Source organism: Leopardus geoffroyi, chromosome C2 (assembly GCF_018350155.1).
Source record: "Leopardus geoffroyi isolate Oge1 chromosome C2, O.geoffroyi_Oge1_pat1.0, whole genome shotgun sequence".
Taxonomy (NCBI): Eukaryota; Metazoa; Chordata; class Mammalia; order Carnivora; family Felidae; genus Leopardus; species Leopardus geoffroyi.
The window spans coordinates 95,437,031-95,464,433 of NC_059333.1; the positions used below are offsets into that span (position 1 = coordinate 95,437,031).

A 27,403-nucleotide genomic window follows, 5' to 3' on the forward strand; every position below is an offset into this window, starting at 1 on the left:
GGATAGCACTCAATATATTGATCCATTTAGGAAGCAATGACATCATAGTGATATTGCGCATACCGATCCATGAACATAGTATATTTCTCCAATTATTTAGTTCGTCTTTAGCTTATCTCTAGAATATTTTGAATATATTGTAGTTCTCAATATATAGGTCTTATACACATTTTATTTTTAAGTATTTAATTTTTAATACTATTATAAATGGGTCCCTCTTTTAAAATATTTAATTTTCAATTGTTTGTTGCTAACATGGAAATACAATTGATTTTCCTATTGAGCCTATATTAATTCTCGTAAACACACTTGTTAATTCTAGTCTGCTTTTAATAGATGTCTTGGATTTTCAACCGAGATGATCATGACATCATGAATAAAGTAATTTCTGATCTGTATATTTTTTATTTCTTTTTCATATCTTGGTGCACTGGGTAGGATTTCCAATACAATATTTAATAAAAGTGGTTACAGTGAACATCCTTGTCTTGTTTTTGTTCTTAGAGGACATAGTGGGAAGAATTCTAAAAATATCCCCCCAAATTCTCATTCTGTGATTATACAATCAAATACTAATCTAGGTACTGCTGTGTAGGGACTCTGAAGATGAAATTAAGGTTACTAATCAGCTAACCTTAAATTAGGAAGATTATCCTATTAAGCCCAATGTAATTACATGAGCACTTAGAAGAAAAAGGCAGAAAAGTCAGTCAGAGAGATGCTGAAGAAGAGGAAGTTAGCAAAGGAAAGATGATGAAAAAAGGGAGGTTAGAGAAACAAAGCATAAGAAGAATTTGACTTGACATTGCTGATTTTGAGAATGCAAGAAGGCAGGCATGAGCCAAGGAACACAAGTGGCTTCTACAAGCTGGGAACAATCTCCAAGTGACAGCAAGGAAACAGGGACCCCAGTACTACAATTGTGTGGAACTGAATTCTTCCAATAACTTGAATGGTCTTAGAGGTGGATTCATTCTTAGAGCCTCCAGAAAAACAAAACAATACAATACAAAAAACACAGCCCTGCTGACACCTTCAATTTGGCCTGCTAAAATGCAGGGCAGAAAATGAACTGAGCCACACTGTGCATGGACTGCTGATGTACAGAACTGAATGATTTTTAAGTGAGAGTTATTTTAGGGCACCTAATTTGTGACAATTTTGTTATGGCCACAATAGAAAAGAAATATAAAAGGAACATATTCAGTATTTCACTGCTGAGTATGTTCATTGTTGGGTTTTTTCATAGATGTCCTTTATATGTTACTATGTTAAAGAAGTTCCTTTATATTCCTAGTTTGCTGAGTTTTTCTCAGGAATGTATATAAAGTTTGTCAGATGCTTTTTCTGCATCTATTGAGATGATCATATGGCTTTTCAACACTTTTCTGTTAATGTGGTGAATTATATTGAATTTTTCTTCTATCTTTTTAATTAATATTTAGGAAAGTCATAACAAATGGAACTTTTCATATAAGCATATAAAGGAAAAGGTTTATGAAAGAACCTTCACTATGGTATGCAAAATTATTTATGCATCAATGCTTACTTTTTATCTTTTTTAAATAACAGCTTTATTGAGGTATAATTCACATACCATAAAACTTCCCTAGTGAAGTGTACAATTCAGTGACTTTTTTTTAGTATATTCAGAGTTATGCAACCATCACACTAGTTTCACTTTACGTTTTCATCACCCCAAAAGAAACCCTGTACCCATTGGCAGTAACTTATTCTCCCCTCCGTCCAGGTCCTGGTAACCACTAATCTACTGTGTGTTTCTATGAATTTGCTTATTCTAGACCCTTCATATAGACGGAATCACTCAATATGCAGCCTTTTTTCAAGTAGCATTATATTTCAAGGCTCATCCATGTTGTACTATTCATAAGTACTTCTTTCTTTTTATTGTGAAATATTTTTCATTGCATAGAATATAATGGAATATTATATGACTAGATGTGGAATTGCTCAGTCAGATGCTTACTCTGTGTTTAACATTTTGAGAAATGAGAAACTCATTTAACATTTGAAAAAAATTTCTTTGCCTTTCTTTCACTAGCATAAGGTGGAAATCTATGCCATTGATTTAAACCTTTCTCCTTTCCTAAAATAAACATTTAAAGCTATCACTTTTTTCTCTACAGCTGTTTTAACTATAGCCTACAAATTTTAATATATTGTATTTTTGTTATTCAATTTAATATATTCTTCTCACTTTCCTTGCCTTTTCTACTTTGACCTACAGGTTAATTACAGATGTCCTAATCTCTAAATATTTTCAGTTTTTAAATATGTCTTACTGTTTTTTTATTTAATTCTATTGAGGTCAGCCAAAGATTTCTGAAAATTGATCAAGCATATTTTGGATGATGGTCAATGTATACTTGAATTCAATGTGTATTTTACAGATTTTAGGTACAGCACTCTAAAAATGTCCATTAGATCAAGATGGATTGTGATTTTAAACCATACTACATTCTTAATGATGCTATGTCTATTGTTTCATATATTGCTGAGAAAGGTATTGAAAAATACCTACGATTGTAGACTAGGCTATGTATTTAGTTCTGTCAGTTTTTGCTTCATGTATTTTTAAGCTCTATTAGTCATGTACACACTTAAATTATGTTTTCCTAATGATTTGGTCCTTTATCATGCAATGTCTCTTTTCCATTGGTAATAACTCTTTGTCTTGAGGTCTACATTATGTGATATCAATAAAGCCACTCCAACATTTTAATGCTTACTGTTTGATTGGTATCATTTTTTTAATCCCTTTATTTTCAACCAATATGTGTCTTCACTTTTAAAGTGTATCTGGTAACACTATATGTTAACTAACTTGGATTTAAATAAAATTCAATGTTTTTTAATTAAAAAAAATTTTTTAAAGTGTATCTGGTAGATGGCATATAGTTGGGTATTACGAGATTGAGATTCTCTAGTCTGACAATCACTACCTTTTAATTGGAATGTTTAACCCATTTATATTTAATGTAATTATTGATCTGGTTAATTGGGATTGGGTCTCTTTGTTATTTGTTCCTATTTGCCCCATCTGATTCTTTTGAGATTGATGACATATATTTAATGTAACATATCCAAAATATAATTTCAACATGTGATCAATATAGGACATTATTAGATAATTTATCTTCTTTTTTCAACTTACTGAGGTATAATTGACAAATATATTTGTAAGAAAATTTAAGTGTACATCATGATAATATGATATACATACACATTGTGAAATGATTCTTCCAATTTAGTTAATTAACACATCCATCATTTCATATACTTATGTTTGGGGGTTATTTTTTGTTACTGTTGTTGTTGTTGTTGTTTGGTGAGTACATTTAAGTTCTACTCTCATACAATAAAATGTTACCAACTATAGTCACCATGTTATAGATTAGATCCTTAGACCTTATGCATTTTATAAGTAAAAATTTATACCCTTTTACCAACTTGTCTCTATTTCCCTGTCCCCTATTGCCTGGCAACAATATTCTATTCTCTGCTTCTATGCATTCGACTTTTGTTTTTGGTTTTGTTTTGTTTTGTTTCCACACATAGCAATCTAAATGCAGTATTTGTCTTTCTCCATTTGGCTTACTTCACTTAGAATAATGCCCTCAAGATCCATCTGTGTGTTACAAATGGCAGGATTTCCTTCATTCTCATGGCTGAATTATATATTTGAATTATAATTCAGCCATATGTGTGAGTGTCTCCCATCTTTTTTATCCATTCACCCATCAATGGACACTTAAATTATTTGCATATCTTGACTGTGTGAATAGCAATGAACATGAGAGTCCACATATCTCTTTGATGTCCTGTCTTCATTTCCTTTGGATATATACCCAAAAGTGGGATTTCTGGATCATATAGTAGTTCTATTTTTATTTTTTTTTTAACAACCTCCATGCTGTTTTCCATAGCTGCTGCACCACTTTACATTCCCAACAGTACACAAGGGTTCCCTTTTTTCCACATCCTTACCAACACTTGTTATCAAATACACTTTTGAGGATAACCATTCTAACAAGTGGGAGGTAATATCTCATTATGATTTTAGATTTACATTTCCCTGATGATTAGTGATGCAGAGCCCCCTTTTCATGTACCTGTTGGCCATTTGTATATCTACTTTGAGAAATATCTATTCTGTTCCTTTGCCCATTTTTTACATTTAGACTGTTTTTATGCTATTGAATTGTATGAGTTTTATATATTTTGGATATTAACCCCTTATCATGACTTACAAATATTTTCTCTGATTACATAGATTGCCTTTTCTTTTTGTTGATGGTTTCCTTTGCTGTAGAAGCTTCTTACTGTGATATAGTCCCACTTGTTTATTTTTGCTTTTGTTTTCTTTGCTTTCAGTGAAAAAGCCAAAATATCATTGCCAAGATCAACGTCAAGAGCTTACCCCCTCTGTTTTCTTCTAGAAGTTTAACAGTTTTGAGTCTGTCGTTCAAATTTTTAAACCATTTGAATTATGTTTGTATACAGTGTAAGACAGGGGTCCAGTTTCATTCTCTTGCATGTGATTATCCAGTTTTTTCAACACCAGTTATTGAAAGATTATATTGTATATAACTGTATACTCCATTGTATTCATTGTATATTTATGCCTCCTTTGTTGTAAATTAATTGGCCATATAGACATCGGTTTATTGCCAAGATCCTCTTCTAGTCAATTGATCTATGTATCTGTTTTTATGCCAGTACCATAGAGTTTTGATTACTTTGGCTTTGTAATACAGCGTGAAATCCAAAAGTGTGGTGCCTCCAGCTTTGTTCTTCTTTCTCAAGATTAGTTTGTCTACTTTGGGGCTTCTGTGGTTCCATGCAAATTTAAGGAGTTTCTCCTAAGGTGAAAAATGCCATTTGAATTTTGAGATGAATTGCACTGAATCTGTAGATTGCTTAGGGTAGTATGCACATTTTCATAATATTAATTCTTACAATCCATGAGCACAGAAAATATTCCCATTTATTTGTGTCTTCAATTTGTTTCATCAACACTGTTTTCTGTGTATAGGTCTTTCACCACTTTGGTTAAATTTATTCCTAAGAATTTTATTCTTTTTGATGCAATTATAAATGGATTGTTTTCTTAATTTCTTTGATAGTTCATTACTAGTGTATAGAAACACAACTATCTTTCCATATTAATTTTGTGTCTTGCAACTTTACTGAATTCATTTATTCTAACAGTTTTTTTGGTAGAAACTTTAGGGTTTCCTATATACAATATAATGTCATCTGCAAACAGAGATCATTTTACTTATTTTCCAATACGGATGGCTTTTATTATTTTTTCTTACCTAAATATTCTGGTTAGGACTTCCTAACAACAAGTGGAATAAAGGTGGTGATAGTGGGTATCCTTGTCTTAATTCATTATTGACTGTGGGTTTGTCATATATAACCTTTATTATATTGAGGTACAATCACTCTATACACAGTTTGTTGAGAGTTTTTATCATGGATGCATGTTGAATTTTGTCAAATGCTTTTTCTGCAACTATTGAGATGACTGTATAATTTTTATCCTTCATTTTGCTAATGTGGCATATCATATTGATTGATCTGCAGATGATGGACCATCCTTGTATCCCTGGAATAAACCTCACTTGATCATGGTGTACAATCCTTTTAATGTACTATTGAATTTACTTTGTTAATATTTTGTTAAGGATTTTTGCATCTATGCTCATCAGGGATATTGACCTATAACTTTTTCTTGTAGTGTGCTTGTCTGTTTGGGGTATTATATGGTCTTATAAAGTGAATTTAAAAGTAACCCCCCTCTTCAATTTTTTGGAAAAAGCTTAAGAAAAGTTTATATTAATTCTTCTTTAAATATTTGGCAGAATTCATCCGTGAAGACATCTGGTCCTGGACTTTTTTTTGGTTGGGAGGTTCTGATTACTGATTCAGTCACCTTACTAGTAATTGATCTGTTCAGATTTTCTATTCTGTGTGATTCAGTAATTGTAGGCTGTATGTTCTTAGGATTTATCTATTTTTTCTAGGTTGTCCAACTGTTTGAAGTATAATTGTTCATGGTCGTCTCTTATTTCTCTGGTATCAGCTGTAATGCCTCCTCTTTCATTTATAACTTTTTTTCATTTATAACTGTTCTTTTTTCTTGGTAAGTCTAGGTAAATGTTTTTATCTGTTTTGTTTACTTTTTTTAATAGCCTTTAATTATACTAATATTTTTCAAAAATTTTTTTTTGCAGTATTCCATTTTGCTTTGGTAATTTGTGTCTCCATTTTCATTTGTCTCAAGATATTTTATTTCTTCTTGATCTATTGGTTGTTCAGTAGCATGTTGTTTAATCTCCACATATTTGTGAATTTTCCGGTTTTTTTCTTGTAATTATTTCTAGTTTCATACCTTTGTGGTCAGAAAACATACTTGATATGCTCATAATCTTCTTAAATGTATTGATTTGTTTTGTGGCCTAACATATATATAACCTATCCCAGAGAATGTTCCATGCGCACTTGAGAAGAAATGTGTTTTCTGCTACTGTTAATTAAATATTTTGCAAATGTCTGTTAAGCCCATCTGGTCTAATGTGTAGTATAAGTCCATTGCTTCCTTATTGATTTTCTATCTGGATGATCCATACATTGTTGAAAGTGGGGTATTGAAGTCCCCTACTATTATTGTATTGTAAGTCCCCTACTATTATTGTATTGTATATCTCCCATAGGAAGCTGAAATTCAATCTGCCCAAAAGTAAACTCAACTTTCCCTGATAATTTGCTCTTTCTGTTATATTTTCTATTTCAATGAATGGTAGCATCATTCTCCCAGTTTTTTACTGTATCCTCTTCCTCATACCCTGCATCTCTCTTTCCATTTTGACCCCTAACATTTAATTAATTATAACACTATTTCCATTTTTCACGTAATTCTCTTGAATATGTCTTCTCTAGGTTCTCATAGTCACCACCTTTGTTCACCAACATAACTATTTCTTCCTAATCAGTTTCCTATTTCCAATATTTTCTCCTCCCCCCAAATCCTCCATACCATAACCAGAAGTGTCTTTCTAAATGAAAGCTACATTCTTATTTTCTTATATGTACTATTTCAATATCTTTCTGGTTTACTTGGGAGAAAATTCAAGTTCACTTATCTCTTTTTACAGTATGCACCAGACACACTGAAACATTGACAGTCCAGGATGATGCTATAATTCTTTCATCTACAAGTCTTTGTATCCCTTTGCCTAAAATACCTTTTCCAAAACTCTCCTCATTGCTAACTTCTACTAATTTTTTTTCATGTCAGATTAATATATTCACTGCTAGAGAAGCAGTCTTGAAATCTTCTAGACCTGTGATGTGTCCAATATGATAGACACCATCATACTTATTGAACACTTAAAATATGGGTAGTCTGGGTAGTCTGAATTGAGATGTACCCTACACCAGAGACTGAAGGATCAGTTTAAAAAAACTATAAAATTATCTTAATAATAATTTTTATATTGGTTACATAAGAAATCTTTTGGATGTACTGGGTTAAATAAAATATATTATTGAAATTAATTTTATCCCCTTTAACTTTTTAAATATGGTTGCAACAAAACTCAAAATTATATGTGGCTTACATCATATTTCTATTGGATTACACCTAGACTAGATGAGGAAGAGATCCTTTTTTTCAGAACCCTGTAGTTATTTATTTGTATTTATTTTATCTGTTAAAATTGCTAAATTGCATCATATAGTAGACTGCAAGCACCTAACGAACAGGGGGCTGTCTTGGTAAACATGGTAATTCCAGTGCTAAAGGTATTAAAATAAAAACAGTAATCCCCATTATTCATGGATTCCATATTTGTGGCTCTGCCTATGGATTCAATTTACTTATAATCAGGACTAGCAGTGCTTTCAGTCAGTTATGGACAAGCACAGAACAGCAAAAGATAGAAGTCATCCAATGCATATTTTCCTAGCTGAGGTCAAACAAGGTGAGGCTCTGCCTTCTTGCTACAGCTGTCAAATTCAACAAGTATTTCTTTTCAGTCCATTAGCACCACTTTTCACATTTTTGTGACTTTTGTTGGTGACTTGGCTGTTTACGACAGCTCTGAAGCATAGTGCTGAAACGCCGTCTAGTGCTTCTAAGCACAAGAAGGCTGTGATGTACCTTATGGAGAAAATACATGTGTTAGATAAGCTCCACTCAGGCATAATAATTATAGTGCTGTTGGCTGTGAGTTAAATGTTAATGAATCAATACGTATTAAGTAAGGTGAAATTGAAACACACATAAAACAAGATTATATATTGGTCGGTTCACAAAAATGTTGTGACCAGAGACTCACAGGAACCTAACTCTGCACTTCCCCTAGGAACAATGGTTCAGTATTTGCTGATTCAGTGTTCCAGCAACTTCACTAGAATTGACTGTATGTGTTGAATGAATGAAGCTGGATCATTTGATTCCAAATCCAAATCTTATGCAAATGCAGCAGTAGTTAAAGTAGTGATTATGGAGCCAAGCTGCCTAGAGTTCAATCTTGGCTCTCTGATTTCCTAGCTGTGTGAGTTTGGCCAAAATACTTTTCTCTGCTTTTTTCTCACAATTAAAAATGTAGATAAAACAGTAGTTGCTAATGGTTTCCAGGGGCTGGGTGTAGGGGGAGGGGACTGACCACAAAAAGGAGGGAACTTTTGGAATCAGGAATATATTCTTTATTTTGATTGAAGTCATAGTTATAGAACTACTTATGTTTTTCAAAACTCACAAAACTGAAAAGGGTAAGTTTTAATTTGTAGAAATTATAACGTAGTAAACTTAACGTTAAGGGGCACCTGAGTGGCTCAGTCAGTTAAACGTCCAACTTCAGCTCAAGTCATGAGCTCAGGTTCCTGGGTTCTAGCCCTGCATTGGGTTCTGTGCTGACAGCTCGGAGCCTGGAGCCTGGCGCCTGCTTCAGATTCTGTGACTCCCTCTGTCTCTCTGTTTCTCCCCTGCTCATGCTCTCTCTCTCTCTCTCAAAAATAAATAAAGATGAAAAAAATTAAAAAAAAATAAATTTGAGGTTAAAAAACGGGTAACAGTTAAGATTAAAGGAATAATGCACATAAGACATTTTATGTCTACCTACTTGCATAAATACTCTTTACATATTAGCAATCATTCTAATAACATTAGACAGGGAAAGGTTAGACGGTGTAAGGAAAAGCAGAGTGGACTCATGAACCAGGGTTCTAATTCGACTCTTTCATATATTAGCTAGAGGCTGAATTCCGTTCATGGGAGTTCACTTTTTTATAATAAAGGTTGAATTCAACATATGTCAAATACCTGTGCAAACCATAGGGCCACATAGTAATGTGAGAACGTGACTGGCTACTCAAAAGACAGCAGTACAAAATTACAGGACCACATACTGGGGAGTATAGGTCACCTCCCCAAGGTAGAATGCAGTGCGTTGTGAAATGGAAAACAAGGGGGCGCATCTCTTTTAAGAACCTTGGTCCTTAATCCTAGTCAAGTCTCTATTGGCTCCTGGTCTATTTTGAAGACAACCCAACAGCTCTACCGAAGTTTGAACATACCTCAAACTCAAATACCAATGCCAAGAGGAAAGAAGAGCCGAGTTTCTCAGAACTGGACTGGTCTGAGTTTCTGGATGGGGCCATGACGAAGGAAGGAGGTAGGCATTCACCATTCACCTTCACAACTCTGTAACAGCCTAGTGTGAAGAATGAGCTGGGTCATTTCACTGCTGTTATCTGGGTCGCAGATGTCTCAGGAGTTCCCACCCCAGAAGGCACTGCTGACCCTGCCCAGGCACCCAGTGGCAGTGACTGCCAGAACCTCATCACGGATGGTCGGGGTCCCCTGTGAGCCGACAGGTTAGAGCCATAATAAAATACTGCACTTGGGCTCTTCCTTGAGGAGCCAAGTGTGGTTTCGACCATCAACCTGAGCCAGAAGTTCGACCCCAAATCTCCTCCCACAACCACGCAGGGCACCCGTTGAATCCGTGTCCCTCACAGGGCCTGACAGCTGTCACGTGACAACCACCACGCACCCGATGGCAGGGGCCACAGAACGCGTGGTTTGGCTCCTGTTAACTTCAACTTGGACCCGAGTGCAACCAACATAAAAGTTTGAGGTAGCAAGTTTCCTTGCCTTTAAGTTCACCCTCAGCAATCGGACTCCAAAAAGTGCTCTTCACGCCGGAAGTGCACTAATCCGCAGCACGTGGGGTTGCCAGGGCGCTCTTCACGTGACTGGGCGGGACCTCGTGAACATTGTAGCCAATGGTAGCCCGAGAGGGCGGTGCCTGTGACGCGCCGGGACCTATCCCGGAAGTGGAGCTGTGGTGGGGGCGGGAAAGGGCGGGGAGGCCGGGGTGTGGAAAGTGTGGCGGCCCCGCCCCGTCTCTTGGAACTGCCGGGGCCGCCACCGCTGCCGCCGCCGCATCTGTAGGGGACCGGCGCCGGTGCGCAGGCAAAAGGAGCTCTTTCCCTGCTGAAAGGTGAAGACATGGGGAAAAGCTGGTAGGGCCGGGACCGGAGCGAGGCAGGGCCGGAGAAGGCGACCGGAGCCGAGTCCAAAACTAGGGAAGGAGGAAGGATGGATAGGGGAACGGAGGAGAGCTCGGGACCCGCCAGGGCTCAGGCCCTTGCGGGGCCGGGCCGGGCCGGGCCAAGGATGCCGGCAGGACAAGGGGGCGCCTGAGAGGCCGGGGCGACGGCGCCGCAGGCTGGAGGGCGGGGTGCACGCCTGCTGCCTGGGGGCCAGGTGCTGTTGACCAGGTCCTGTTATCCTCATCCTTCTCGGGGATGTGCGGCCTGGGCTGGGTCCCCCGCAGTGAGGATAAGGGCGGCGGCGGAGGGCCGGGTGGCGCGGCGCGGCGCTGTGCGGGAAGGTCGCCGGTTTCTCCTGCGGTGGGACGATGGGGGCCGAGATTTGCTGCTCCCCGCGCCGGTGAGTGCCCAGGGCGGGTATCCCCCACCCGCTAGGAGCTCATCTGCGACCTCCCTCCCTACCTCCCCACCAATGGATGGAAAAGTTTGTAGAGGCCGGAGTTAGAAGTGCCCCCTATTCTTTTGTGGGTGTTCTATAAATGAAAAAATAATAGATCCATGATGTTTGGTACGTAACCTGTCCGAAATGTGATGTTTCCCTGCCTGCGTTCCCGTTGTTAAAAAGCAAACACAAACTTTTTGTGTAGTTCCCTGGGAAAAGCTAGCATCTCCCCAGCCCACCATGGCGGATGAAATTGATTTCACTACTGGAGATGCTGGGGCTTCCAGCACTTACCCAATGCAGTGCTCGGCCCTGCGCAAAAACGGCTTCGTGGTTCTCAAAGGACGACCATGCAAAATAGTGGAGATGTCAACTTCCAAAACTGGAAAGCACGGTCATGCCAAGGTAAGTGCCCTTCCAGGTCTCTCTTTGCGTTGGGGTTTTAATCATTTGTATTACAGTGCGGAACATGAGATTTCCATATTTATAACTTTGTAATAATCACAATTTTTTCTTCCCACAGTTACCGGGTGACCAGCTATTGCTTTGCATACTGAAATGTAGCATTTCCTTTTGGGGCCCTTATAATGTTTCATTTAACTGGGAAATGAAACTTTCCTGAAATCCTAGTGACTTAGAATAATCTATTCAGATGAGAAAACGTGTTCTAACATAACTTCATTTTTCTTATGCATCTTATAATTGAATTACTGGACTATATATGATATTGGGTCTGGCTATGTCATGAAACTGTTTAGTTTGGTTCACTGCTTCTCAAGTCAATTACCACTACTTTTTTTTTTTAAGAAAATAAAATTAGATGACCTTGGAAGGAGAAAGAATCTGTCATAATCAGCTTTGGTATTGTGCTCTTGTGTATGTAATGAGTGATATACTTGGCAAAGATTAAACAGGTTTCCTGTTCTCCCTTTTCTGCTAGGTTCACCTTGTTGGAATTGATATTTTCACGGGCAAAAAATATGAAGATATTTGTCCCTCTACTCACAACATGGATGTTCCAAATATTAAGAGAAATGATTATCAAGTGAGTACTAATTTCCTGTAAAATGCTGGTTGTTTCTTAAAGTTGCAAATACATTCTACTGTTAACTGTAATTTAACAAAAGCTGGGAGTAGTTTTGTAGGTTTTTCTAACCAAATATTAGGCACCACTTATCCTAAAAATTGGAAAAATAGTGATATTTAACACTTGTACCTTATTTATAATTATTGCTAATTTGCTATTTTTTTAACATTTTGAATTTTTAAAAAGTTGAACATGTCTTATTGTTTCTCAGATCAAGTGACTGTATTTTGTGACTGAATAAGTCCAATGTTTAGTAAAACTGCTCTTTGTTGTAAACTATTTCAAATGTAGGTAACTCCCTCCCTGGTATTTTATTTCTTTTCACTTCTCAAACCTAAGACTTTATGAAGTCTTTGGGATTCATGTTCCACCAACCAAGTTTGTGTATTAATGAATGTGAGTTAGAATTTGGTATTCTTAAATAGGGAAGTCAGCCGAAAGCCATTAATATAAAAGATGAAGTACCTGGCCACTGCATATAGTAAAGAAAATACAAAACTATGTAATTGTTTTATTTACATTCAGTGACCATGCTGTGACCTTTTGTTAAATTATAGGTATAAACTTCCAAGTTTTAGTTCCAATTATATATTTGGATAGGTCATGTGTAATGATAACATTTTGTTGGTTTGGGAGAATTGATGGTAACCAAACCATTGACCTCATAGGATGTGGGAGCTCAGATTAATCATAACTAAAGTCTCTCTTGTAAGTCTTCAATCTCAGTGACAAGCATACCATATACAGAACTCTTTTCTGATATATTTTACACAGTGAAAAATACAAGTGTGATACCTAGATTTTTTAAATTCATTTTAAACTGACTTCTTGCTATATCTTATATTGTATTATGTAATTTTTAGAGCATGTTACCTTCAGCTGCAATTCCCATATGACTTCCTTTTACTCTTTATTCACACATAATGTAAACATATTTTTACATAGTTTTAATCTAGTAAGTTTTATGTTTTCATTTTCCCATTTATAAATATTTTCTAGGTTTCCTTGGAGTCTTTGTAGACATTTGAATTGTCTTATTATAATAATAGCATATGGGCTTTTTTTTTTTTTAATCAGGCAAATTTGGGTTTGGATCTAGTTCTGCCACTTTCCAGCTGGACAACCTAGGACAAATTATACAATCTCTCTGAGACTCAGTCTTCCCATCTACAAAGGAAGGATAATGTGAGGATTAAATGAGAAAATGTATACCGTAATTACCTCATAAGTAGATATGTACCAAAAAGTAGTCCTTTTCTGCTCCCCCTTTTCCTGTATAAAAATTCCATTTAATCATTCCATTATGCTTGGAGCACCTAATTTAGACATGGCTTATAGTGGGTGCTCAATAAACATTTGTTAAATGCATATGTGATTATTCATTGAAGTAAGGATAGTGCAGCTAAGGCTAAGCATAGACTTTTCTTTTGCCAAAAATGGATTTCTGTTTTTTTATCCTTAACATGTGAATGCTTTGAATATTCAATATTCATTATATACATTAATACGCATTCAACATAGAATGCTTTTGCCTTTGAGTGTTTCAGAAAGATAGTATCAGTAATTCATATAATTACTAACATGATCAAATTAGTCAATCATTGGGGCACCTGGGTGATTGACTAATTGTAAAAAATATTGTGCTCTAGGCAAAGGCTCATTTACCTCGTTCCCTTTACCTTAGTCTAGGCCATGCTGTATCCCCAAATAAAACCCAAACCAAATTTTTCCTTTAAGTCTTTTCAGTCGGTTAAGCATCTGACTCTTGATTTCGGCTCAGGTGATGATCTCACCGTCGGGGCTCTGTGCTAATGGCTGGGAGCCTGCTTTGGATTCTCTCCCTCTCTCTCTCTGCTGCTCCCCCATGCACACACGATCTCTCCGTCTCTATCTCTCTCCCCCTCTCTCTCAAAAATAAATAAATATTTTAAAAAATTAGTCAATCATTGATTGGAGCTCCAGATTTAACATAAAGGAAAATTTAGTTTGGGTTTTATTTGGGGACACAGCAGGACCCAGACCAGGGCAAGGGGAATGAGGTAAGTGATGCCCTTGCCTAGAGCACAATTTTTTTTTTTTTAAGTTTATTTATTTTGAGAAAGAGAGAGAGAGAGAGAATCCCAAGCAGGCTCTGTGATGTCAGCACAGAGCCTGACTCAGGGTTTCATCCCATGAACAGTGAGATCATGACCTGAGCCGAAATCAGAAGTGGGACATTTAACCGACTAAGCCACCTAAAAGGAAAAATCAGTAGTTCAAATTTTGTCTTTATTTAAAATTTTGATACTTTGTTCATCATGGAATTTTTGTATTAATTTTAGTTTTAAGATATGTGATCACTGATGAGTTTTTTTGGTGCCACCTTAAATTTTGCACTCAGAACAAGTGCTTCACTTTCCTCATCCTAGTGTCAGCCTTTGCTATGTAGTCTGTACTGGATCATGGATAAGAGAATGACTCATGCCAGATAGGCTGGGTCCGAATCCTTACTTTAACACTTACTAATTACGTGACCTTGGTTGGCAAGTTATTCAACCTCTTGCCTTTTTTTCATTATTTATAAAGTGAAGATAAGAATAGTAAACCTCACGGGAGGTTTAGTTAGTTAATACTTAGAACAGTGCCTTGCATCGTAAGTACTCAGTGATCATACCCCTTTGTTATCAAGTCACCATATAATACTTATTTCTGTTCATTTAAAAAATTTAGCTCTGTGGGCCTTTTCAGTTATATTTATTGTGCTGTGGTGGTCTTCATGCACGTATCCATGCCAAATATGTACAAGGTATGAACCTGGAGTTGGGAGGAAATAGTTTCTATCAAAGACAATATTGGAACAATTGATAAATTTGAATATGGACTATATATTAAATAATATTTTAGCAATATTACATTTCCTAATTAAAAAAAATAAGTTGGTTATATAAGAATTTGTCTTTTTTGGGAAAGAAAAAAAATTTGTCTTTCTTGCTAAAGAATCATGATTTTTGAAACATACTCAAATGGTTTAGTAAAAAGAAGAAAAGAACAAGAATGTATATTCTATGTATTTTATGTATTCATATATACATAAATGCACATGTGGTTAAATGTTAATGGGTGAATCAAGGGGAAAAATATGGGATTTTGATGTATTATTTTTGTAACTTTACTGTATATCTGAAATTTTAAAAATAATTTGTGTAAGAAGATCAAATAATTTTCATTATTTAATTTTATTTTTCTACAGTTTTATTTTTGAAAATTTTAATTTTATTTCATATAGCAATTTATTTTAATAAGATGTTTAATTTTTTTAAATGTTGTTTTACTAGATATTATATAATGTCTATACATATTTTATTTGAAATGCTTTATATTTCATCCCACAGTTTAACTGATGAATTCTTAACTCTTTAAAAATAAAATACCACCATTATATAAATAAATATCAAAGTATCAGTAGTATTATTTGACTTTTATGTTTCAGTCACTAATGGCAGTGGGAACCTTTAATTCTCGAAATAGACAAGTTCTACTTCAGGGAATTGCTAAAAGAGCCAAAATCAAAAAGATCTGCCTTGTAAGCCTGTGGCTATTTAGAATTATATAATAAATGATGTTGGAAAAACTGGACAGCCACATGCAAAAAATGAAACTAGATTATCTTACACCATATACAAAAATTAACTCAAAATTGGTTAAAGACTTGAATATAATTCCTGAAACCACAAAACTAGAAGAAAACATTTGTGGTAAGCTTCTTGACATTGGTCTTGGCATTACATTTTTGGTTCTGACACCGAAAGCAAATGCAGCAAAAGCAAAAATAAATGAGTGGGACTACATCGAACTAAAATGCTTCTGTACAGCAAAGGAAACCATCAACAAGATGAAAAGGCAACCTACTGAATGGGAGAAAATATTTGCAAATCATATATCTGATAAGGGGTTAATGTCTAAAATATATAAAGAACTCAATAGCAAAAAAACAAAAAAAAAACAAAAAAAAACCAAGCACTTTGATTAAAAAATGGGCAGAGGATCAAAACAAACTTTTCCAAAGAAGATACACAGATGGCCAACAGGTACCTGAGAAGATATTCAACATCACTAATTAACAGGGAAATTCAAATCAAAACCACAATGAGATATCATTTCATACATGTTAGAATGGTTATTATCAAAAAGACAAAAAGTGACAATTATTGGAAAAGATCTGGAGAAAAAGGAACTTCTTGGACTGTTGGTGGGAATTTAAATTGGTATAGTCACTATATAAAACAGTATGGAGGTTCCTCAAAAAATAAAAGTATAACTATCATAATGATCCAGCTATACCACTTCCGGGTATGAAAACACTAATTTCAAAAGCTATATGCACCCAGATGTTCATTGCAGCATTGTTTACAGTAGCCAAGATATGGAAACTGCCTAAATGTCCATTAATGGATAAAGGAATAAAGAAGATGTGGTATACATATACAACTGATTACTACTTTGTCATGAAAAAAAGGAAATGTTGACATTTGCAACAACCTGGATGGAACTTGAAGATATTATGCTAAGAGAAATAAGTCAGAGAGAGAAAAAGAAATACTGTATGATTTCACTTCTATGTGGAATGTAAAAAACAAATGAACAAAAACAAAACAAAACTTATAGAGCAGATTGGTGGTTGGTTTTTAGAGATGAAGGGGATTAGAGAATGAGTGAAATGGGTAAAGGAGGTCAATTGTATGGTGATGGATGGTAACTAGACTTATTTTGGTGATCACTTTGTAGTGTATACAAAGATTGGTACAATAAAAAAAACTACACTTCTGCCTCAACCTCCTTGTTTCCCACTCCTCTCCCAACTACCTCACAAATGTTTGAGTGATGTAAAGATGAATTAAAAGGATTTGTAGTTGCTTAGAGGATGCTTTTTGTTTTTGAGGTTTTAGACGTGTGCAAAAGCTGAAATCTGATGAGATATCTGTGGGAAGCCATAGCCAGATTTGGTAGTGCCATCAGAGGAGCTTTGAAATCTACCTCTATGGTAGGTTTGTGTTACAAACAATAACACAAAGCAGTAAAGGGGAGTAAGGACCAAATCTTCAACTCCTTTTGTGTTTGTCAATGTTAGCATCTGGTATTCCGAACAATTGCCTTTTATAAAATCTGTTAGAAGTCTAGGCACCTGTTGCTGGATGGCAAGATAGTTCTATTTTTGTTTTTTTGAGGAGCCTCCATACTGTTCTCCAGAGTGGAAGTGGCTGTACCAGTTTGCATTCCCCCCAGTAGTCACTTATATGTGGAATTTCAGAAACAAAACAGATATGGGAAGGCAGTGGGTGGGGGGAGAAGAGACTGAGGACTGATGGAAGGGGGTGGGAGATGGGCTGGATGGGTGAAGGGCATCAAGGAGGGCACTTGTGATGAGCACTGTGTGTTGTATTGAAGTGATAAATCACTGAATTCTACTGAAACCAGTACTACACTATACATTAACTAAAATTTAAATAAACTTAAAGAAATCTAGACATACTGTATATGCTTCTAGAATAAATAAGTACAGCCTGGCTATTTCATCATTCCTGTAATAAAAAAAAAAAAAAGTCAGCAATATCAAAACTGTGTCTCTTTGTAGGTTAGACTGGGTTTGTTTCATTAATGTCATCAACAAGCAAATGTTTGTCTTTAAAAAAAATCTAATGTTAATAGTAAACTGGACACCAAAAGTTTTCTACAGAATTTTGTTCATAATCAAATTATAAAACACATTGTAATCATGGAAAACTAAAATTAACTTTATGCCCATTAATAGGAAAACAGTTAAATCAGTTACAATCTATTTATGCAGCTGTGAAGTAGTTAAAGAGACTGAGGTAGGCCTATAGTTTCCAATTTGGAAAGATTTCTAAGACATACTGTTAAGTGAAAACAACTTGCTGAAAAATACCTGTAATATCCCATTTATGTTTTTTTGACACAAAAGGTGACATTGATTCAAAGAAAAGAAAAAAACCTGACAAGATGTCTATCCCATGGCTCCCTTCCCTCCCCACTCCTGCTCCTCTTCAGCTCCCAGGGCCTGAATCCTGGATAGGGCTAGGTAACAGGACAGCCCTTCAGATGAGGTCAGCAACATTGACGAGCATCTCCTCAATTGAGGATTTGTGGAAGGTCTCGATATCTCAAAGAGTCCTCCTGTCTTCTTCTGTCACCATGTTAAGGGCCACACCCTTATGGCCAAATCGTCCACCAGGACCAACCCTATGGATAGTTTCCCCTGTTGGTGGGAAGGTCATAGTTGATGACCAAAGAAACCTGATGCGTATCAATGCCTCTGGTCTAGGTCAAGGGCTTAAGAAGACGCAACCTATCCAGAAAGGGTTGAAGTATACGTGTAGGCAGCCAAAGGAAGGCAAAGGAAACAAACATCCCCTTCCCTCCAACAGCCTAAGACATGTCAGATTTTTTTCCAAGTTACTAATTTCCTGAAGAGGGACATGAGCAGACCCCATGTAGACGGAATCACCTTGGATTCTCATTTATTTTTTCTAAAGCAACTATATTTGTATTGTGCACATACACATAAATGCTTCAGGGCATATTAGAGAGAGAGAGAGAGAGTTGGGGGAACGTGGTGTGCAGGAAGGAGTGAACTTATACTTTTAGTCTATACATCTTTTATGGTTTTGTATGCTTAGCATTATTTAAGCTCAGAATATATTAACGTATTACTGTGTACTTGTACAAATTAATGTGGATTGCAACTTAACTATGTAAATATTACAAAGTGATATAATCTAATCACTGCAAATGATATAATTTCTTTTAATAGCTGATATGTATTCAGGATGGTTACTTATCCCTGCTGACAGAAACCGGTGAAGTTCGTGAGGATCTTAAGCTGCCAGAAGGTGAACTAGGTAAAGAAATAGAAGGAAAATACAATGCAGGTGAAGATGTACAGGTAAAGACCTAAGGGGAGATTGCTTTTTATAAGAACTGTGGCATAAACTAGTTAGCAAAAAATGGCAAATATGAAATGTAGTTTTTAAATACTGCTCTATGAGACGGTTTTCCCATGATACCCCGAGAGGTCCATTACCAAAGAAAGTATCAAAGTTCACTTTTTGCTAAGCAGACATTGCCAACCCCAAATTTGTTTTGAAGACCAGCACCTGAGCTATGAAAGATAAGAAAAGATGGTATGGGAATACTAAAGCGTGAAGGTGATTTACTCTTTGTCTTTGCTATGACTCTCAGAAGTATGACATCTGATAAGTGTTGAGACATTCATAGCTCTTATTATTCCTGTTTCCTGGAAGTCATCTTAAAAACCACAGTGTGAGAAATTTTACTTTGGAAAACTATAAAGTAGGTTATCTCGTCTTGGAATACCTCTTTCCAAAGTCAGCATGTATAAAATATCCACAAATATCCAGTATATAATAACATATCTTATGTATGTATTGCCTTCTGAATAACTTTTTGCCTGCATTTTTCCCTTCTAGGTGTCTGTTATGTGTGCAATGAGTGAAGAATATGCTGTAGCCATAAAGCCCTGCAAATAAATGGGAACATCAGGCATGAGCAAAATGTTAGGTCTGGATCAACCACAGATCTAAAGTTTGGGTCTAAGTTGTCACCAAAGCTATGGCCTTCATAAGCCACCTCATTTTTTTAAATTGTTTTGAAATTGTACTCAGTTTTGTAGGCAATTGGTAATTTAAAATCATCAAGTTTGTAATTCTTTTTTTTTTTTTTTAATTTTGTAGGTGTCTTTCCTATAACTTTCCTGTGGTTTTCAGTGAGTACAAGAAATAGATAAGATGGCTTCAGCAGATATGATTTGTCTGAGCAAATCATTCCTGAATTTTAGTTGATAGATAAACCAGGGCTTAAAATCAGACAATGTAGCATCTAGTGGTATCAAAGTACCACATTTAAGTTGAATTGTTCTGCATTAATTTCAGACCTAATATAGAATGAGTTGATTATGGATTGGAATTGTCACAGTTTCAGCCTGTGTGTGGCAAGCACAAATCCTTAACCAAAAATCATGTTATCAAAAAGTGTCAGTTTTCTTAGTAGGCATGTGCAGCCACCTGTATTACCTCAGTCATACTTTCCTTTGCCAAATTGTTGCAAGACTAAACATAACCTTATATGTAGTGATTTTGCTACCTGCTCATAGTTGACAGACATTGAACTGTAGGTTGACTGTTATTAGCAAGTCAGATTACAAAGGAGGAGTCTACAGGGGACAGTGGCAAAGGGGTTTGGTTAGACCTATAGGTTTTTACTTGAGGCCTGTGTAACTGGCATAAAAATAGTTTCTTTCTAGTTATGTTTTTGCTTTTTGTTCTCTCTCTGTATTTAAAGGAGTGACCTGCTTTATAGGATGCTATGCAGTGCTCTTTATCAATATGTTGAATAAATTGTTGGTATTTATAGTAGTCCCTCCTTTCCAACCATTTTTAAGTACATTTTTTGGCATTAAAATATTTAATTGTCCAGCAAAACTGGATATTCTTTAAATTGATTTGGAATATTTGTTAAATTTATGTACACTTTTTCTAAAGTGAATTGAAAGTGCATCATGGAGCAAGAGTTACTTTCTGTGATGATTATTTTTCTTACTTTGAGAAGTACATATACTTTTTTCTGATTGTTATGTACTTAATTCGGTTACCAGTGTGAAACATAACTAGGAAAGAATTCTAAAAACTGAATAATTTTAAAAAGTGTTTTAGGTGACTCAGCTACATTTCTCTTCGTATATCTTATTTCCAGGATTCTAGACACTGTCACAGGGTTTGCAAGGACCTTTGACTTAAAAACAATCATTATATTGAAATTAAACTTAGAACAAAATCACTATTTCAGTAATCATTCTCTAAGACTGATTATGAGACCTTTCTCATCATGCCTTGACCTCTGAAAGACCTTTGTTCCTATCATCTGGAGGAAAACATATATGATGCTGTAACCGATCTAATCAGTAACTAAAAATAGTATTAGGCACTTGATCTTAGCCAAAAGGCCGAGAAGCGATACTGAAAATAGTATTAGGAACAGAAGATCCCAAAGGTTTAGTTACTTAATTTGTGTGCATTTTTAAATCTTGTATAGGCCTCAGCAAACCCATTTGGAGAAGAAAACAGGATACTTAAGAGAAATGCAAGGAGAATTCTAAAGCACAAGAAATATAGAGGTTATAGTTAACCATTTTAGCGTAACATCTTAGCTTTTGCCCATCTGAAGCACAATTAGGAATTAGGCTAAATTCTTTCCAGTATTCCATCTAAGTATCTACTTCATACTGCTCTAGTGTTTTAGTAGTCTGTTCTGTGCGTTTTACTTGTTACTGGTTGGCATTGTTATCCACAGGAATTCCAGGAAGTTCTCAATCTGTGCTGCTTGCTGGTCACTCACATGACCCCAGTTAACCATACTAGTGTTCTGGTTTACTGTTAATTCTGGATTAGCATGCCCTTGTTGTTCCTAACTTGTCAAACTTCACATAAATACATTTCAGTTGTGAGGTAAGCATATGTGAATTATAATGCAACTCTATCTTCGTACCTTGAATGGCAAAAGCTATTTATGCATAAATATTTTAAGTACCATAATGAAATGTAAATACTCTTCTGATATATAAGTATAAGTATAGATTTTAAAGATATGGGACTGTTTATTTTCACATAAGTCAGTACATGTTTCTCTAGAACAAAATATTTCATTTAGTAAAGCTTTATAAATTGTATTAAAAGGAAGCAGGTAAACGTATTTTTTAACATAGAACAGCAGTAACTTCATTCTTTTTGACATCAGAAATATTAAAAGTTGATTCCTAGTATTTGTTGTACTTTTTTGTAGCAAATGTTAAATATCACAGGTTACCATGTATAGAGTGTAGACTGTCATGTTGATAGATTATACGATGATACACCATTTTTGTCGGCAGGCATTTCACCAATTTGTATACAATATTAACAAGTGGAATATTTGTTTCTTTCTAGAGCAACATATTTTATTTCTACTGTGAAGACTTTGTTATACCTTATTTGCTACTACAAAGTTGAATACCCTCTGAAATAGATCAAATCATTGCTACTTTGACTTAGCATTTGCGTCATAAACATAATTATGATGTTTCATTCTCCCCTCCAAGGGCTGTCTGTCACTTGAAATTGTTGCTAACCAAGCTCTTGAATCCGTTACCATTTATGGTACAAAATTCTGTACCAATGCTTTATAACAATTACCAAAACTCTCCTGCAGCCGGAGCATGATATCTTTAATAGGAGATGCTATAATTAAATGTTTAGGCTATAAAATTTGGGGACACAATTTTTCATTATAGCACAATGTGGAGTGTGTGCATATGCACACCCAGCTTTGTATGTTTGTTCTTTTTACAAAGTCCTTTCAACTCTTAAAAGTACTGTAGTCTGGTAGTGCCTCAAATGTTGTGACTTTTTTTTTTTTTTAATTTACAACTTTTCCAGAATTTGTTTTTGTAACTTTAAAGTTTCTCAATTAGATTATTTCTAGTTGAGCTGTAATTTGAATGCATTGTTCTCAGGGCTGTTTGTGCTAAGAGCTGAAGTTGCATTATTTTAAAGCTGCCTGAAAGTATATTGCCAAATTTTCCCAAATTGTAATACAATGATAACATGCAAATAAAAATCCTTAACATCAAAATACTTAACCTAAGTATTAAAACAAAATGGGAACATTGATAACATCTATACTGAAATCTTGCCATATAGTTTTCATTGTAGAATAGACTTTGGTAGTCTTATCTTAGAACCCAAACCTTAATGATCTATCTGAAAGCATTTCTTTGGCATGGACCCCAAAGATAGTTTTTAGAGCCAGACAAATAGGTAGTGGTTCTCAAACATATCTAGGGACAACAGATCAAAAATTCATAATGCTCTTTGGGTACATGCAAATGTTTACATACTGAATTCTATAATATGAACCACAAACAAATTTACTATGAGAAAATATGGCTCTTAAGCAGTATAAGAGCAAACTCTGAGCATATTTCCATAAACCGTATGTTATATTGAACTGATCAACAGTTGAAAATTTTCTAACTTTACTTAGGCACAATATTTTATAGTTTTTAAGCCTTTTTTTCTCCTAGCATTCGGACAAGTAATAGACAACAAAGGCTTACGAAAAATTTATTGTGGAAAATCTTAAAATTGAGAAAATTCAATCTATTAACTTTAATCTATTAAATTTTTTTTCTCTGAACTGGATATATGGCATCATTATTTGATTTTAGCGGGAACATTTGGATTTAGCTATGGAACACAGATGTTCTGTGAGAACATGACTTGAAGTCACTATATAATGTTTCTCCATTAAGTATACATCTGAACATCAACTTAACTACCAAGTGAGGTCAAGTGCCTGAAAAGTGCTATCTACATCTAATTAGCATGTTTTCCTTGTGTGAAAGAGGCATCTTATAGCAATGCATATCGAGCTTTCTTTCACCTGCTAGAAACATACTTGTTGCCAAACTTTACCAACCACTACTATTCCTCTCGCCTTAGAATTGGATGAAACCTATTTTACAATTGAGAGAGAGGTTATTTTATTTATATGAAGTCCCTAAAACTATTTCTTGGTATTGGTAGACTTAGGTTCATCTTAGTTCATGATTGTATTTTTTAAAAACTCTGGACACCAATCTATATTCAGTGATGACTGTACAGCTTGTCATAAGTCATAATTGTGATCTTTCTTGAAAGGAATTCTTTATTATGGTTAATACCTACTATAAATGAGCACTCTTGTGCTTGTTACAAAATACAATGCACATTACTAGTTCTATGCTAGTATAATGAAAATGGCTAGTTGCATATTATCATGTACTTGTGTTCTCCTCTCCAAAAAGGAAATAGTTGAAATGGCATTGTCTAATCCAGTGGCACTTTATTAGTAATACATTTTTATTTGTCTTAGGTACAGGAGAATTCTTGCTTTTATCTACAGAGACTCATGTTTTAGCTAAAACTTTAAAATTATAAGATATGTAGTATGAGTATTATAATTGTGTATTTTACATCTCAAAAATGGGTAAAATCCAAATGTCTTTGGGTATACTAAATTATTAAAATCCTTTACATTGTAGATGATATACATCAATTATAACTTTTTGTTACATTAAAATATATTTGTCTGGTAACTTCATCAGCTATATTAAATAAACATAAAGTTAACTTAACAGCCTGCCCTATTCTTGTACATATACATTCCTAAAACCATTTTTATGCTAGAAAATAGTATGGGGACGCCTGGGTGGCTCAGTCAGTTAAGCATACGATTCTTGGTTTAGGCTCAGGTCATGATCTCACGGTTCATGAGATCCAGCCTCAAACCCCATGTCAGGCTCTGCACTGACAGTGTGGAGCCTGCTTGGGATACTCTCTCTGCTCCTTCCCCGTTCACACTCTTTCTCTCTCCCAAAAGAAATAAACATTAAAAATAAACAAAAATAACATCTACAGGCATACCTCAGATTGCAGGTTTGGTTCCAGACCACTGCAAGAAAGTGAATATTGAAACAAAGTGGGTCAGGTGAATTTTTTTGTTTCCTAGTGCATAGAAAAGTTACATTTACACTATATACTGTAGTCTATTAAATGTGCAGTCACATATGTCTAAAAAGATAATGTACACACACGAATTAAAAAATATTGCAAAATGGGCTATGTGGGTGACTCAGTTAAGCGTCCGGCTTCCGACTTCCAGTCAGGTCATGATCTCCTGGTCCATGAGCTCGAGCCCTGTGTCGAGCTCTGTGCTGACAACTCAAAGCCTGGAGCCTGCTTCAGATTCTGTGTTTCCCTCTCTCTCTGCCCCTCACCGCTCATGCTCTCTGTCTCTCAAAAATAAATAAACATTTAAAAAATACTGCAAAAAAATGCTAACCCTCATCTGAGTTTTCAGCAAGTCAGTCTTTTTGTTGGTAGATGGTTTTCTCTTGATGTTGATGACTACTGACTGGTCAGGGTGGTGGTTGCTGGAGGTTCGGAGGCTGTGGCAATTTCTTAAAATAAGGCAACAATGAAATTTGCAGCATCACTTACTTATTCCTTTCATAAGCTATTTCCCTGTAGCATGTGATGCTGCTTGATAATATTTTACCCACAATAGAACTTCTTTCAAAATGGGAGTCAATCCTCTCAAACCTCGAACCTCGCTGTTGCTGTATTGACTATGTTCTATTCTAAATCCTTTGCTGTCATTTCAGCGATTTTTCACAGCATCTTCACAAGCAGTAGATTCCATCTCAGGAAACCCACTTTCCTTGCCCATCCATAAGAAGCAACCTCTGATCCATTAAAGTTTTGTGAAATTTCAGTAATCCAAATATAATAATAATGAAGAAGTGTGAAGTATTGTGAGAATTACCAAAGGACACAGAGATATGAAGTAAGGAAATGGTGTTGGAAAAAAAAATGGTGCCGACAGGCTTGCTGGACTCAGGGTTGCCATAACCTTCAATTTGTTAAAAAGCAAAAAATGCGGTATCTGTGAAGTGCAATAAAGCTAAGCACAAGATGAGGTGTGTTTATGTTCCCATGATACATTCAGCAGGATCAGTTACAACCACTGGGTGTATACTGGCAGAAAAGGACTCACCTACAAGGTCATATCAATCTGTTGTCCAATTTGAGAGTTATTTCTGGATCCAGTAAAATAATTTTTGGCCACACCATGGGCACATCCCAGCATCACAATGACTTGTGCCCCAGTGTTTGCAAGAGCCAGAAAAGCATGGCAACCTTGGTTGCCATCAGATCCCTAACCAGATTCTAATTGGGAGAACAGAGGCTCACCTACACAACACTGATAGCCTGTCTGCCCTTTTTTGTTCACGATTATGTATGTGAATTTCACTTAAAATTGCTGTCACCCTAGTTCATTTTAATTGCTGTGCAATCAATAAGGTAAATCTTTTGGGGATTTTATGTACATATCACTAACACTCTGATATTAGAGAATATACCTTTCTTCCAAAGGCAAATGGAACTTTTGGGGAAAAAAAGAATATTTAGGGCACAAAGAAAACGGTAGTTTCTTTAAGGTAGAAATATTTAAAATAGCATTCTGATACCAATCCCAAGTGAAATTAAAATTGAAATTTAAGAAAACCTTTCTACCTGCAAATTTAAAAACCTGTTACATAATACTATGTTGAAAGGGAACTACAACAGAAGCAATTCCTGAAAGATGATGAAGAAAATGTATGTAAAGCTGTAGAAAACAAATTGTAGCCTTAACATCTATATCAATAAAAATGAAAGCATGAACATAAGTGAAATTAAAGTCCTAAATCAAACTAGAAAAATAAGAGAAAAATAAACTAAAAGCACAAGGGAAGAAATGATCAAGATAAAAGCAGAAATTAGGTGAATAGAAAAATAACACATTAAAAAATAAAATTCTGGGGGTACCTGGGTGGCTCAGTCGGTTAGGCGTCTGACTTCAGCTCAGGTCATGATGTCATGGCCTGGCTTCTGAGTTTGAGCCCCCCGTCGGGCTCTGTGCTGACAGCTCAGAGCCTGGAGCCTGCTTCGGATTCTGTGTCTCCTCTCCCTGCCCCTCCCCTGCTTGCACTCTGTTTCTCTCTCTCTTAAAAAATAAATAAACATTAAAAAGAAAACTATTCTTGGGGCGCCTGGGTGGCTTCGTCGGTTAAGCATCCGACTTTGGCTCAGGTCATGGTCTTGCAGTTCGTGGGTTCGAGCCCCACATTGGGCTCTGTGCTGACAGCTCAGGGCCTGGAGCCTGCTTCAGATTCTGTGTATCCCTCTCTCTCGGCCCCTTTCCCACTCACATTCCATCTCTCTCTCAAAAATAAATATTTTTTAAAAATTAAAAAATAAATAAAATTGGGGTTCTTCAAAAAATTAACATAACAACAAACCATTGGCCAATTTATTTAAGGTAAAGGAAGAAAACACAAGTATAGAAAGTGAGACATAATAGGAACGACTAATAATGGAAAGGAAAGAAAAGTAAAACAAGAAACTCTATGCAAATAAATTTGAAAACCTAAATGATATAATTTCTTAGGAAAATATGGTTATTAGAATCAGCTTCAGTAGAAATAGCCTAAACAGAACAAATTTAATAAATGAGAAAGTTATCAAGAAAACATCCCACAAAGATTTAAATTTTTTTTCAATGTTTATTTATTTTTGAGAGACACAGTGGGAGTGGGGAAGGTGCAGAGACATGGAGACAAAGAATCTGAAGCAGGCTCCAGCCTCTGAGAT

At 35.6% G+C, this 27,403-nt stretch overlaps 1 protein-coding gene and 1 non-coding gene across 4 annotated transcripts; one reads left to right on the top strand and one right to left on the bottom strand.

The window, feature by feature from the left end:
- Positions 1–10,401: 10,401 nt before the first annotated feature.
- Positions 10,402–24,342, top strand: EIF5A2 (eukaryotic translation initiation factor 5A2). Of its 3 annotated transcripts, none has more exons than XM_045502997.1 (5): positions 10,402–10,538; positions 11,238–11,437; positions 11,973–12,077; positions 18,928–19,059; positions 19,604–24,342. In XM_045502997.1, the coding sequence occupies exons 2-5, from the start codon at positions 11,273–11,275 to the stop codon at positions 19,661–19,663; spliced, it is 462 nt and encodes a 153-aa protein (XP_045358953.1). In that variant the 5' UTR covers positions 10,402–10,538; positions 11,238–11,272; the 3' UTR covers positions 19,664–24,342. The 3 variants fall into 3 exon arrangements, with proteins under 3 accessions (XP_045358953.1, XP_045358952.1, XP_045358950.1); XM_045502996.1 differs by lacking the exon at positions 10,402–10,538 and adding an exon at positions 10,564–10,990 and having other exon boundaries at positions 18,928–19,015; XM_045502994.1 differs by lacking the exon at positions 10,402–10,538 and adding an exon at positions 10,578–10,990.
- LOC123576290 lies at positions 18,486–18,628 on the bottom strand. Its single transcript, XR_006701298.1, has one exon. It is a non-coding gene; the product is annotated as a small nucleolar RNA SNORA67 (small nucleolar RNA).
- Positions 24,343–27,403: the final 3,061 nt, after the last annotated feature.